This window comes from Pan troglodytes, chromosome 13 (genome assembly GCF_028858775.2).
Source record: "Pan troglodytes isolate AG18354 chromosome 13, NHGRI_mPanTro3-v2.0_pri, whole genome shotgun sequence".
Lineage (NCBI taxonomy): Eukaryota > Metazoa > Chordata > Mammalia > Primates > Hominidae > Pan > Pan troglodytes.
The window spans coordinates 115,380,718-115,396,192 of record NC_072411.2 but is presented as its reverse complement, the minus strand read 5'-3'; the positions used below and the strand labels follow the sequence as shown (position 1 = coordinate 115,396,192).

Sequence of the window (15,475 nt, the reverse complement as noted above, 5' to 3'; positions counted from 1 at the left end):
ATTTTGTAAATATAACTGTTATCTACCAAGAGGTTCAGATCCTTTGTGTGGCTTGTAAGCCAGAGCTGACCTGTTAAAGATATTTGTAATATGACTTATGAGCCAAGATCTGACCAAATTCTTTATGAAATCAGCATGTATCTTGGAAATGGGACCCTTTTTGTCCTTTGAAAATAGAGTTTAATACATGAAAGCTAGCTGAGTATATAATTTCCTCCATATTCATTCATTTAATAAATGTTTATTGAGTACCAACTTGTACCAAATACTATTCTACTTCTGAGAAAACAATGTTATGAAGGAAATATTCAAGGTGCTACAATAGAAGTTGGTGCAGGAAAATGTTTGGGTAGGATGGGACAGAAAGGATGAGAAAGAACCAGCTACGTGAAAAATGGTAAGGGTTGAGGGGTCTGTTTCCTCCCCACCCTGCGACTTCTTCCCTAAAGTAAAAACTTAACTCTCCAAACTGGATACAGTGGCCAAAGAACATGGTACTCCACTTCCCTAGTGGTATATTTTAATGTACAGTATAGTTATATACGTACCTTAAAAAAAATGTGTACAGTCTATGTCTTCTGGCAAAGGACAGAAATAAATGCACCCTCTAACTATCAAAATACTACCCAGAGAGGCCAGGCGCAATTGCTCACGCCTGTAATCCCAGCACTTTGGGAGACCCAGCACTTTGGGAGATCACCTGAGGTCAGGAGTTCGAAACCACCCTGGCCAGCATGGTGAAACCCTGTCTCTACTAAAAAATACAAAAATTAGCCAGGTGTGGTGGTGGGCGCCTGTGATCCCAGCTACTCAGAAGGCTGAGGCAGGAGAATCGCATGAACCCAGGAAGCAGAGATTGTAGTGAGCCGCGATGGCGCCACTGCACTCCAGCCTGGGTGACAGAGTGAGACTCTGTCTCAACAAAAACAAAACCAAAACGAACAAACAAACAAACAAAACTACCCAGAGAAATTCTGAACAAAGTGAATTACAGTTTATGCAAGGGTTCTTTCCCATGAGTGGATTGCATTGTGAATCTTAGGACTATAGACTCCACAGGCATGAAATAATACCCCCAAGCTTGGTATGAAAACATAATCTTGATTTCTCTGGATGAGTTAGATACACCATAACCTGCAAATAAGAAAGGAATGTAGGATGTTAAAAAGAGGGAAACATTTGCCAAGATGGTCCAATTCTCCCAGGTGGTCATGAGATCTTTGTTATTCTAAAATCTGGGATCCATTCAGGGGGAGGCAGGGTGACAGAATGTAGTGTCTGAAGCCTTAGCCACTAGAGGGAGAAAGTGTGCCTCTGGTGACTAGGGAGCCAATGAAAGTTAACTCTTGAAAAGGACCGGCTTCAAGGAAGCTAAATTAAGCTTCAATAAACCAGGGGCAAGGACTACATCAACTTGGTAACTGTGAGGATGTATCTTTAAGATTTCACAATGGATCCTCTTCTACCAAATAATTACATTGTGTAAACTATCAGACATTTCATCTTAATTTCGATTATCTTTATTTCATATTTTCAAGGATCTCTATAACAGTACAGATACCTAAACACTTAGGTTCAGTTTTTAGGAAGGACTTATGACAATTTCGAGAACTTATGTTATCCTTTACATATTGGGCATTTACATATTATAAACAACATACAGATTTTTTGAGGTAATTTAAGACTAAAATATTTGCTCTCTGTTGGGATGATTAGAGTGACTTACTGGTTCTCTACTCAGACTTTCCCAAATACGACTTTAGGAAAACTAATTTTAGCAACTAAGTGTTTAAAAATCTGCCGTATCAATATATAACTCATAGGAACTGCAATTTTTCTTAAAATCATCATAATGTTATTGCAAGCCTGAGCCCAAATAATTTCTCTCCAACGAAAATTTGTTAATCTTGTTTGCTGTACCACACTATCTACCATTTTCTATAGTTAAACAAAAAGAGACTATCGTTACAATTGTTTAACAATACATTGTATAGGAAAAAAACTTTCAAGAAGTAATTCATTATAAAAGCTACAGTATCACACAAGTTATATGGTATCTATTACTTCGTTTGTGTCGATGTGAATTAATTCCTTCCCTATATCAAAATGTAAAGAAAAGACACTATCCAAAATTACCTACAGAGTGGTGCTTAAGGTACTGTTGATGACTTAATTTCCAATATATCTTTTTTTCTCAGCAGAAAAAAAAACCTCAACAACTATTTCTGGGATTCTTCAAAGGAGTAAGAGTACGGTGCCTGTTCCGACTCTTCTAGCATTGATTTTCTTCACAATCTGTGATATGGTTTCTCAGAAACACCGTTTGGCAGTCCTGATAATTTCATGTGTTTTCAAATTTCAGCCACCCAGACTACACAGTTCACTATTTTCAGCTCCTTTCATTTTCCTTTTCCCTTTAATTATAGAAGTCTCTATTCCCTCTTTTCGCAAATGTGGTCAGGAAAGATACCAAATGCTACTATTTGTAGAAAGAATATGCATTTGTTTTTCTCTTGACGGTTCACTTAAGTTCTTTCCAAATAAACAAGCTGTGATTGATAGTGATAGGTAACACTTCAAGGGTAGCAACTTTTTGTACTCTCATCCGTTCCTTTGACTTTGGAGGACGTGGCACATGCCCCGGGGGAGAAAAAGCAAGTCAACACTTTAATTTTAAACTTGCACTGTTAAAGCACTTTCAAAATAGTAATAGTTGAGCTTCATCTCAGACATGAATGTCTTTCTCAGTCTATTCCCCAGGACCCCTCTTATCCCGCTTCATGTCCCGGTCAATGCGGTGCGCTTTTCGAAATGGGGCCGCAGAGTTGCCGGCGGAGACTAGTAGGTGGGAGGCTCCACGCGCACTCCCCGACTCGGCCGGGACGCGGCTCCCAGACTCCGCGCAGGGCGCCAAGATCGCCGCCCCGCTCCCTTCCCCCGGCCTCCCCACCAATCCCAGTTTGAAAGAAAACTTCACGCGGCCGAAATGAACGTCACCTCACCGCTCCAAGCCTCCAGCCGGCAGAAAACGTGAGATTTATTATGACACGGGGAGGGGAGATGGGGGTCGCCGTGGCACACTCGGAAGCGGGTTACCTGGCCCCCGTCGGGGGCGGGGTCCGCAGTCCGGGTACCAACGGGCTGGGGGCGACGCGGCCGGGCGCGCGGGTGGGCGCGAGGGAGTGCGCGCGTCGCGGAGCCTCCGGGGCAGCACTTGTCCTGTAATCGATTGCCGAGCGCGCCGAGCGGCTGAGCGCGCAGACACGCGCACACGCGCCCGCCAGCCCGCGCGCGCGCGCACACGCGCTCTCATACACACACGCACAGGCGCTCGGGCCCCGCACACACGCACGCGCGCGCACGCACGTCCGCCCGCCCGCGCCCGGGGCTCCGCTGCCCGCCGCCCGCCGCCGCCGCCGCAGCCGCCGCCAGCCCGCCCTCCGCCCGCGGGCGTCTGCGCGAGCCCGGCCGGCGGGGGAGATGTGCTCGGGCTTCACCGGATCGGTTTCTCGGGGTTTGACCAGCTGTCCCGGGCTAACCCTGCTCCTCGCTGAAGATGGAGGAAGTAAAAACAGGATTACCCTTAGCTACAGATCCACTGCCTTAGTTTCCACCACCAACTGCAGTGCACAAACACACGTTAGGCACAGGAAAGAAAGAAAGACAGAGGACACATTAACAGTAAACACAAACAAAAGGGTGATGGGATTATTTTACTGCATGCACTGCTGAGGTAAATCTCCGCTTGGCTTCTGCGTGGTGAAGAACAGCTCTTGTTTTGTCTTCTGATTCATAGATTATATATAAATATGTGTATGATTTGCAAAGGGGGGAGTGTTTTCAAAGTTAAGTGTAATTATATAGCATCTCGTTTTGCACTGTGATGTGATCAAATGACTTGTTGCTGTTAACCAGTAATAATAATAATAATATAGGTATTTTTCTCTGGGAGGGATGGATTGTGGTTCTGATTAGGGTAATGATTTTTGTAAAGGACGCTCAGGGAATCGGGTTGAAGATGATGTCCTCTGCCTTAATTTATCGTCCCCTCCTTGTAATCTGTTTCTGGGATGTTAATCGATTAATCAGTTCTCATCTCTATAGCTGTCATGAATTTGGACTTGTTTTGCTTTGTTTTAACTTGAATTCCAAGAAGAAAGATTGGGTAGGCTGGAATAAATTGAAGCTGTCCAGATAGAAGGTAATATCCAGATCCTGTTGGAATTAAAAAAAAAAAAAAACCAAAAACCCTGGTATGACACATGTAAACAGGCAGCAGTTAAATCACTTTGACAGGTTCTAGTATGGGCGAAAGAGATGGAATTAAGATTTATTTATTTTTTTCTTTTTTGCCAAGGGCCAAAAACAGTCCTGTGAAGTTGGCCTAGGTTCCTAGCTGGGTTCTGCCTGACTGTCCCTCCCCTCTACCCGCCCCCCCCCTCCTCCTTTTCTTTCAGTTTTCTTGTCTTAGCTTTTGGTCGATTCTTAAGGAACCGGTGGATCAAGTTTTTTCTCTTGTTAATCGCATTGCTATAGCACTGACTGACCTCTCTCTCTCTCTTTTTTTTTCCTTTCCTGAAAGTACGTGGTGCCATTCCTGAGTGACTTTTCCTACTAGACCATCCCTAAGGGACGAGGGGGAGGGGTGGAAGGAGGAGGAGGAGGAGGACGAGGAGGAGGAGGAGGAGGAGGGGGGTGTTCCTTCTCTCTCATTTCTTGGTTTTGTTTATCAGCCGATCTGTTTGCTGGATTTGGGCTTGGAATGACCCACCTGTAAAGTGCTTTTCCTTCCTCCTCCCCTTGAACTCTGCAGGGGGCTTGGCTTGGAGGGGGCAAGGGAGGGAAAGAGAGAAGGGGGAAACACAAAAAACTTCTTTCTTTCTCCCTCCGTTTATCTTCAGCCCGACATTGTCACCTCCTCTTTGAGGGGTTAGAAGAAGCTGAGATCTCCCGACAGAGCTGGAAATGGTGATGAATCTTTTTTAATCAAAGGACAATTTCTTTTGTATGTACATTTCGTTTCTCTTTCTCCTTTTTCTTTTTCCTTCTTTCCTTCTCTGAGGGTTAATAACCATTTCATTGATGGGGCAGCCTTCTTTCGCTTCTCCCTGACGTTTCTTTCTTTTTGATATGTGTGTGTTAAATGAGTACATTTTTAAAGAGATAAGCTCATTTGTAAAATATCCGAAGAAACTGCTCCTCTTTTAAACTTTACGGATCTCTTTCTTTAAAGCCTTATGTAATCATAATTTAAAAGAATGTGATAACAGTACAGCAGGTTGAAATTTAAGTGCTATGTAGTGACTGAGTTGGGAATTTGATCTGATTATTCCATAAAGAAAGAAATAAAAGTTTTTTTGGGGGGGGTAAGGGAGGGTGGTGGTGAAGAAGAAGGGGAGGGGAGGGAGAAGGGAAGTGGTTTTGGAGACAAGAAGTGAAGCTGCCTGTTTTCCAGTAAGTAATGGAGAAATTCCAGGAGCCAGGGCTAAATATACTTGGCGATCAATACAGAAATGGCTCATTGTGAATAATTTAGCTGCTGGTGCAGTGAGAGTTTTGAAACTAAAGGCAAAAAGGACCAAGGCCAAAGGGGGAAAAAAAAGTAAAAATCTTCTCAGGACTTGTCAATTCTTAAACTTTTTTCCCCACAGAATACAGTTAGATTATCGATCTTTTCATTATGTGAATCAAAGCTAGGGGGTGTCATCTCATACAGTTTACTTTTGTTTCTGAGAATTATATTCTGTTTTGTGGCATTTGTGCATGAGAATAATTGCCCAAAGTTTTTTTTTTTTTTAAATGATTCTCTCTAGCACAACCAAAGTTCATGAAATTTTCAAAATCAGACTGTATTAAGTAGGCTTGGCATTTGTATCCAAGCATGGTCTGGCAGGAAATTAAGGTTACATTGAACAGGTGCTTACACAGAACTTGGGGTAGGCTAAAATGTCAATACAAGTCAGGGAGTTGGCCAACTGCTGTAGAAATCTTCAAGACACCGTTGGGCACTAAGTTTTTTGTTTTGTTTTGTTTTCTTATGTTTGTTTGTCCTCCCCCTCCCTATTAGAACATGATGAACCAACTTGCAACAATTGTGAATAGAGCTATCTGTATACTGGGGAAGTCCTCAAACTGCAGTGTGATTGTGGGAAGTAGTGAATGGTAAAACACTTAAATCCCAGTTAAAGCTGACACATTTGAGCTATACCCCCTATTTTTTCTTAAACCCAATAAATTTTGATTAAGAGAGTCATTCCCTTTTTGCTCTAGCCCATCTCACAGCACACTTATCTTTCCTATCCTATCTCCAGCAGGAATCAGATCATTTGCAGAAAGAGTTCAGTGACTTGCAAATGAGCACATACAGTACACTGTGTATGTTTCTGGGCACAGGTGGCAGCAGCAACATGGACTAACTGCTTGGAGCTTCAAATAAGTTAAGAATTTAATGGCAGATACTGAAAGGAATCATTGTATTAAGGGTATAATATTTTGTTTTGCAGCATTGCACTTTGACTATGGAAACAGAGGCTATTGATGGCTATATAACGTGTAAGTATTAGTTTTCATTGATTTGTTATTGGTAATAAAGTTGCCTTTGTATTACCTGTGTTTTAATTCCTGGATTATGAAACTTTATTGAGAATTCTGTACTCTTTTTTCTCTCTGTTCACAATTTCACCTTTGAATGCGTTTGAGAAAATGACAGCACTGAAGTGAAATAAGAAGGAAATATAGAAACATACCAAGTTAAGTAGTGTACTTAAATCAATAGTAGCTAGCAGTTCAACACTTTCCTACTTTTTATAATTTACTTTGTTGTAAGTTGAGAATAGGCCAGGTTTCATATATGTCTATTAATATGGTGTGTACTAAATGTTTACTTCTCTGTAACCTAATTTTTCAGACATATTATGTGAAAGAGAATTAGCTTTCCTAACTTGACATTTCTTTAGCTACCTGTCTTTTCCATCCTCTCTCTGATAGCCAGCATTTTGGAAAATGCTCATTATAAATTCTGTGTGCTTAACAATTAAATTAGATATTAAAAGAAAAGTTATTTCTTTCAACTGAAAGATACTTTAGAAATCAACAACTTATGTATTGAGATAATAAAGTTTTGTTAATTTTTTTATTGTGGGTTGATTATGGCTTCTCATCATTTCATTCAACTGTATATTTCTAAATGATATTTCCTTGTAGTTTCTAAGGGAAAAATGTATTACCTTACAGTTTGAAGGCTATGCATGCCATTGCGTGTATAAAGCAAAGTTAGTAATTACATCTTATGTGACAATGAATAGAAACCAAAAGATTATATTTTGTGAAAGCAGGTGACAATGAGCTTTCACCCGAAAGGGAGCACTCCAATATGGCAATTGACCTCACCTCAAGCACACCCAATGGACAGCATGCCTCACCAAGTCACATGACAAGCAGTAAGTCTTCATTTTATGATTTTTTTTTTTTTTATCTCTCCAGCAACAGACTTTAATTTGTTAGGTCTGTGGGGTCCTCTCACATTGTGGTATAGCTACTGTTATAGATTTTGCTAAAGAAAGAACAACACAGATTTATTCCTGTTCATTCTAGTATTATAAAACATGAGCCTGCTTACTAGTCTGAACTATCCCAAGGTGGCATTTGGGAGCTGGTGCTTACCTGTATCAGGTAAGAAAGGTTAGAGTTTGCTGGTTATTGTTTGACTTGCCAGGTTTATGTCTGGATTTTTTGTTGTTGTTGGGTAAAAAATGTGGAAACGTCACTTCCAAAGGACTCTTCACAGTTAAAAAATGAAATAATTTTATGTTGCCTTGGTAGAAAGCTAAACCGTCAGTGATAAAATTACAGTGTTACTTGCTTTTAAAAAATGTGAAAGTTTCTTCTCCAAAGCATTGGAAGTGAAGTGTAATTGAAAATTTATAGAACTCATTTATATCCATTTCTGTAGCAAAGTTGAAAGGCTTTTGTCCAGAGAAGAACTGATAAAATTTGGAAAGATGTTTTGAATTTGTAGGAAAAGACAGTTTTGGCTACTGTTTTTGATAAAGGGTCATTTACTGATGTAATATACATTGTTTTTATGTAATAAGATGCAACTTACATGCTGTCAGTGACAGAAGACAAAATACTTTATTAAGAATATGGTTGCTTTTTTCTTAATTATAATATTTTATCAGTTTAGTTATCAAGTGCAAGTGCTTTATTACTCTTACTCAAAAGTAATTTGAAATCTTGTTTTCTTTATACTTTCGATTTATATTTTATTCTTACATGTTATAGAAAGGACATTGGACTTACATGTAAATATAATTAAATTTACAAGTTTTCTGTTTTGGCAATATGTGAAGGAAAGGCATTTTCTTTCCTTTCCCCCCCCCCCCCGAAGATTTAATAACTAAGAAAAGTGAAACATGTACTTAATTATAAGCATATTCGTAAATGTATTCTGACTATCCAGAGAGAGCAACTTTTTCCTTTTACTTCTAACAGCTCTCGAAACTGTAAGTTATTATAAAACTACAAGCTTAGTAATTAGTAAATACTACTGAATTATAAGCAATTTATATAGAATACTATTGAATACATTTTGCAATTTATTAACTTTAAGTAATTTTAGCTATTGACTTGAAATTATGATTGAGTTTGAATTTGCTTTATTTATTTAAAAGTTGTAGTTCTTTTAAGTAATGAGCACTTCCTAAGAAAATTTAATTCTAGAAGCAGTCCTTACAATTCCCGTATCAATTAGAAAGAAAAAACTAGTAAAGTTAGCAAGTGAATGTATACTGAATTATCATACTAATCTCATAATGAATCTTTTGCATTCATGTTTTTTGCTAGTTGATTTGATAAAAAATATACTGTGACTACAATTTAGGCAATATAATTTTTACATTTCAATATACTAGTTATTTGGTGTAATGTTTTTATTTCTCAGATAACTCACACAATTTCCTAAAGAGTAAAAAGAGATAATATGTAGTTTCTATTAGTTAGCTATTGGCTTTAGAAACATTGCATATATAGAGTAGGGAGTAACTGTTAATCAGAGACTTCACTGTCATCCCCTAGACACAACCACAGGAAAATGCTTGTCAAGTGGTTAATTGGCTGCTTTATTTCTGAATTTGATTCTGGTTTTGCAAGTACTTGCTTCAGAAAGGCAATTCACTCATCTTTTTAAATAAACAGTGCAGAGTGTAGGCATGATCAATTTGAACAAATAAGAACTGTGCTTTTGACATTTGAGCTTTTCTCACCCAACAACAGTAAACTTATGTTTGGTAGAGAGTTTTTTAACTTACTAGCCTGTGGCAATTCCATGTTAGTACAGGTTTTGGCTAAGATGCATGTGTTTTCAGGTTCTTTTCCAAAGAGTTGCAGGTTAAATATTTTGGCTCTCACTTCAGAGCTGTCTCTTGCATCCTTTATGTAGCCTCTATTTACAGTATCTAGGTTACCCACTTAGGTGTTAGATGGAGAAGATACCCATTTTTCCTCTCTGTTAGATCTAGGAGAATATCAGCATTTTAGATTGCCAAAGCAAATAGTGATAGAGAGGAACTCTCGTCTATTAATTAGAACAAGAGACCTAGAATTGGTCACTCTGATGTTTTTCTGTGACTTGGAATAATTTTTGTGTGCATCTGGCCTGTCAAATCACTTGTGTCTGAGATCACCGGTTTTCCTAAATCCCTTTACATGCATTGTTGACTTTGTTAAATGAAAAGAACTTATTTATTTTCTGCATTTTTTAATATCTTCAAATATACTTCCTGGAGGGTGCCTGCTTCCAAAAACAGAATTGCAATTTTGATTGAAAGTGTTAAAGCTAAAAGTAAATGTGAAAACCTTTAAGACAGTTTCTAGTAGCAGGAAGGAGAGGATGGGAATATATGTGTAAGGAGGAAAAAAGTTATTTTTAAACGGTTAAAAAAAATAAAATAAGTAAAAATTTTTTTTTTTTAAATAAAACAGCTAACATTCTGGCCAGAAAAGTATCAATAAGGCATGAGAGCTCACTTATTTTGGCTTTAGGAAGGTGGTCAGTACTACTGTAAGGTCCCAGCATTTGTTTAAGCTATTTGGTAACTCTTCTAAGATGAAGGGTTTCTGTGCAACTTGCTGCCAGCTATTGTATAAAAATAATGACGGCAGCTATCATTATTTGACAGTGCTAGAATAGAGCACTGGTGACTTGGGAGGGAGAGAACTAAAAATGTTATAATGCCTGACAGTTTTTGGTTTTAAAATTTAGCATCTAAGATAAACTTAAGAAGAAGTAAGAGGTATTAGTGATCCTAACATTTTATAATGACTACTTCCTATGGTTTTGAATGAATTTTCTTAGAGAACTTTAAACTTTTTCTTCTGGAATGAGGATGTCTTTGATAAGAAGATGGACATTGTTGCCTGAGATCATTAGTGTACATACTGAGTCTGCTGACAATCTTCGGTGTCAGGGATGACAGTATATGCCTTGATGGCTATTGGAAATACACAGTGTTAAGTGATTTTTAAAAATAGAATCTGGGAGTTAAGAATCTGAGACAGACATCTCAGACAGAACAATATAAAAATAATCCATATTGTATTTCGGCCCATCAGATGAAACTTACTTTGTGATTCCTTCTGTTTCTTGGTTAGCTCATTTCCAATTCTTGCATAGTTGTTCAGTATTGGTTTCAGACTGTTCTATACTGGCAGGTGACTATTTTGAAAATTGTTTAAAGTTCAAAAATTTTAAATTAATTTTATTTTTCTTATCTATTTTTTATAATGTGTATGTATAAATTTACTTTGCAGGTAGTTACTTAAATGGGTATGAAAATACATCATGATGCAAAATTTGTTTCTATTACTTTAAAGCTGTTAAGTGGATCAACTGTACAGTCAATGCTATTTATCAGTCTGATGGCCAGGTGGCATGTATGGAATCGGAAGAAGTAGTAAGTCTAGTTTTACAAGGCTCTGACCAATAATCAGGTCAGGGAATCTAGTTTATTCTTTTCAGAGTACTTCACATTAATTTTTTTCTTAGCTAGTTTCCATTTTTAGAACCTAGTGAAGCAGAAGTATATTATGATTTCTATTTTTCATATGTGGAAATTGAGGCTTGAAGAAATCAATTTACCTCTTAGAGAACTTAGCAGAAAGATGAAGTTATCAGGATTGGGACATAAAATTGTGATATTACCTTGTGGGTTAGTTAGATAACTGCTATCTCTACAATGTCACCTTCTCAGGGTGTCTGCCGTGTCCAATACTGGCCCATATTTTTGTGACAAATATCTCAGAAATAGAAGAGTTATTATGAGGGTGGAGTGATATCAGATAATCTTTTCAGGCGGGTGTTCTAATGCACTTTTTGAAATAGAGCCTATGTTATGGGACTTACCAGCTTTCTGAGTTGTCTTCTTTAGCTTAGTTTGGCAGTCACCCTTGCTTGGATTTCTGTAGGACACACCCTAATGTAATACCAGATGGGCTTGATATAAAATCTTCTGTTTTAAGGCACCGTACTTAGGTTTGTGTATATACCCAATGTACTTTACATTTAGTTCTTATTTATTAGGGAATTAAATACAAATAGTTCTGATTTAATTTCTTTACAGGTATCAGAGATAAATGTCATAACTATGTACCAAAAGAGAAAAAAAGGGGAAAAAAAGGAAAGTTAAAGAGGTATAGATTTGTTGGTAATTAACAGCAAAAGTGCGATAATTTTTTCTTTGCACCTCATTCCGCTCCCTCCCTATCTTTTTAGTCTGCTTAGTACTGAGATTTAAAGTCCGTTTTCAAAAAACAAAACAACGTATGGCGGAAAGATTATCCTTATCATCTCTATCTTTGTTCAAAATCTGTCTTTCCCACTAGAAGTACTTTTTTAAAAAAAGGTAACACCATCGATTGTGTTCTATTGAGAGTCTTCCTGTAAGCCATAATGAATTTTCATCTCTGGGTTCCGTGCTCTTCTCTCCTAACTTTTGATATGTTGATATATTTTGAATATTTACATATTTTTATCATATTTGGAAATATCAATAGCAGAGTTCCAGTCCTAAAATGAGGTAGAATATGTTGTTTTTCTTTACTTTTTTCCCTTCGTATCTGTTTATGTTAAATGTATTTGTTGGCCTGTTAGTATTTTCCTTTTGCAAATTAATTGAGACCCAATATACCTCTGTTTTGATATAGGTAAGGAATATTTAGGGATGGTTTCCTTTATTATAAATGTTATAATCACCACTAGAGCGAGAGAAGGTAGAGGGGCATCCTTTATTGAGTGCACTTAGTATGCTAGATGCTTTACTTATTATTTCACTTTGTCTCCACATCAATTCTGTGAGGTAGGCATGTAATTACTCTATTTTTTAACACTTAAAACTGAGGCTCAGAAGCAGTAGATTGTGAGTGGTTAAAAATATGGGCTTTGCAATTATGCTGGCCTGGGTTAGAATTCCTGCTTTGCTGTGTGACCTTGGCCATGTCACTTCACATCTCTGAGCTCCAGTTTCCTTATCCGTAGAATAGGGATAAGCAATACCTACCTCAATGGGCTGTTGTGAGATTTCAATAAGGCAATACATGCAAAATGCTCAGCACAACTTCTGGCACATGCTAAGACTCAATAAATAATCACTGCTGCTATTACTCAGAGCAGTCAAGTTACTTTTTTATGGACCTATGACTTGTAAGAAAAAGGGTTTGTTTTCAAATCCAAATCTATTTGAAATCTGGGTCTTTTGCTCTTTTCTGTATATTGCACAGGTCCAGGGAAGAAAGATAGGGATTTCTGATAATTTAGGGTAAAAATTGAAGCAGGAACCCTCCGTTATTTAAAGCATCTATGAAGATTTTGGTTAAGAAAGAAATAGAGTTTGTCTATATGTCAGAATTGGGGAGGGGGTGGCGCTCAACATTCCTGAATATAGTTTTGTGGTTTTGATTATATGTAAAGCAAATCACTGCATATTATTGGTGTTCCAGATATACCAGTCATTACAAATAACAAAAGAAAAAAATTCCCTTAATAGAGTAACCTATTCCTACAGAGAATCAATTCTTAGAGAGTCCTCATCTAAAATCTAACCTCATTTGATGCTTCTGGTAGTACCATAAATTCTCACTTGATGATACCTAATAAAATTGTTGGTTTAATTGTTGATTGTGCACTTCGGGGGTAGTAGTTTAGATGTTCTAAATTTGAAGTAGGCTTAAATGCAAGTATTAATTATAAGCATTTGACATTTTGCTGTTCAATTCTAGTTGATCAATTCAATAAATATTTGTGGGATACCTCATATGTGCCAGGTATTGTAAGGTGAATCCAAAGGTGAATAAAGAGTATAGAGTCCTTTTCCTCCAGGAACTCATACTCTAGTGGGACAGACAGACATTAAATAGGGCATTTTACTGTAGTAAGCTTAGTGTCTTGATTATTACGGGGGATGAGAGGTGGTGCTCATTTGGAAAGATTTTTTAGAGGGAGAGACTGCTTGAGCCGAGACTTATTAAATGAATAGGATTTAGGGGTAACTGGAAGGCCTTTTCAATAAATAATATATCCACAATAAGAGGTGAGAAATAGCATGCAATATTCTGGGAAATACAAGCAGATTGGTATTTCTAGACTATAAAGTTGGAGTCTAGGAATTCGAGGCCAGGAATGACTTTGGAGAGTTAATCAAGGCAGGATAATGGAACATCTTGTATGAGAGGAAACTTGGCTTTTATTTTCATGGAAGTCAATGGTTTTAACAAAGTAAGTGACTTCAGTCTTTTGACTGACATGGATCGATTTGATTACAGTGTGGGGAAAAAGATTGTGGATGGGGACCAGTCTCTAGGCAGGTGCATATTTAACAGGCTGTTTCAATGATTGAGTGAGAAGTCATGCAAGCTAGCAGTAGTGGGATAAAAAGGAAGGAGAAGGATCTAGGTAATATTTAGCATCTTAAAGTAGACAGTACTTGGGTAGTAGAATTAAGGAGAGAATAGAGTCAAGGATGGCAACCTTTAAATTACTGGATAGATGGTGGTAGGTTCTGTCAGTGAAGATAGCAAATACTGGAGCAGGTTTCCTGGAAAAGATTTAGCTTAGTTCAATTCTGGTTTGAAGCACCCGCAGGGTACAATTTGGGAGGGGGATAGCAATTAGGCACATGGATATAGACTGAAGTATGAATTTTCCTAATTAGTGAAAACTAATATTAGCCCATGGTTTGGTTACTTTTCTGCCCATATTACTTTAACAGTAGTTTAATACCATATTTTGAAAACATTCGTGTCTAAGTAATTCTCAGTATTTGATCAGTGGCCTTATTTCCTCAATTGCCCCATTAAATCAAAATTCTATATTGAGTTTTATGTACACAGGCTTTAATAAACTCTTTGCTTAATGGAATCCTTTATACTGGTCTCAGAAGTTGAATTAATTGATGTGATTGACCCACTGATTTTTAAACAAAAAGCTCTTCAACATTTTGTGGTATATCTAATATCATAACTTCTGTTTTTTAAAAAAAAATCATAAGATTAATGTATGCCATATACTCCAGTGCCTCTATTCTAATGATCTGTCTTTATTCTGTAACCTGTTTCCTTATAAATAAATATGCTATTGAAAATATTACATACGTATTACAGGTTGTTAGCTAAACACTGGTCAGTTCTGCCACATTAATAGCTAAGGAATTTAATACTCCTCACCAGAGCCTTTTTGAAGACTTTGAGATAAATATGCAGATACAATATATATTATTTTGAAATGATTTTGTATAGAATTAATATTTTAAAAATATAATATCATACCCCTTGGGATGAGGTTACCTAGATGGGACAGTATAGCATAGATAACATATTAATTAACATAATTATTCTAAAATATTTATTACAGAATTCCATCTTAAAAATGTAAGCGCTGACTACCCAAGACACCATAGAATTCCAAATGAATGTTAATGCTAGAAACACTTCTTCTGAGATTTCCTGTATGTGGAGATTCAGAACTCCTTAGAGAGATATTTTTCATCTTTCGATCATTGATCCAGCAAACATTTATTAAGCACTTACTGTGTATGATGCATTGCTGGTGCTGGGGCTCAAAAAATAGGTTTGGGGTGTTTTCTAGAGAAGGATGTTATCTTCAAGGGTCCAAATGAATTGATATTTTGTGTGAGATCGTAATACTGCTTATTGCATTTAGAAGTAAATGAGTGTGATGTGCTAACTGTGACTTATATCCATTATAGATTAATGAGCTGCTTCTCACCTTTTACCTCCAAGAGTTTTTCAAATGTGTGTAAATTTGAGGATGTACAGTGAAACAGACAAAAGGGCAACCAGCCACTTAGATAGGTTCTCAGAGGATAACATTTCCCCACAAAATTATTTATAATGCAGGATTTGGCACTCATCCTTGCAAGTTCTGAAACTAGATTTGTGGCACACTTAGAGTGGATCTGTATCT

General features: G+C 37.4%; 1 protein-coding gene across 50 annotated transcripts in view; it reads left to right on the top strand.

Moving 5' to 3' along the window:
- Nucleotides 1–2,509: 2,509 nt before the first annotated feature.
- The window catches only part of IKZF2 (IKAROS family zinc finger 2), a 152,985-nt gene continuing 140,019 nt past the window's right edge, over nucleotides 2,510–15,475 (top strand). For 4 of the 50 annotated variants that reach the window (XM_063791650.1, XM_063791621.1, XM_063791636.1 and 1 more), the window contains exons 1-4: nucleotides 4,444–4,581; nucleotides 4,902–5,005; nucleotides 6,504–6,552; nucleotides 7,335–7,439. In XM_063791650.1, coding sequence (XP_063647720.1) covers nucleotides 6,519–6,552; nucleotides 7,335–7,439 — 139 coding nt within the window. In that variant the 5' untranslated portion in view covers nucleotides 4,444–4,581; nucleotides 4,902–5,005; nucleotides 6,504–6,518. Of the gene's footprint in view, nucleotides 3,031–3,340; nucleotides 3,734–4,443; nucleotides 4,582–4,654; nucleotides 5,006–6,503; nucleotides 6,553–7,334; nucleotides 7,672–15,475 lie in introns of those variants that run through there. The other 46 variants (XM_063791651.1, XM_063791622.1, XM_063791638.1 and 43 more) reach the window with 33 other exon arrangements.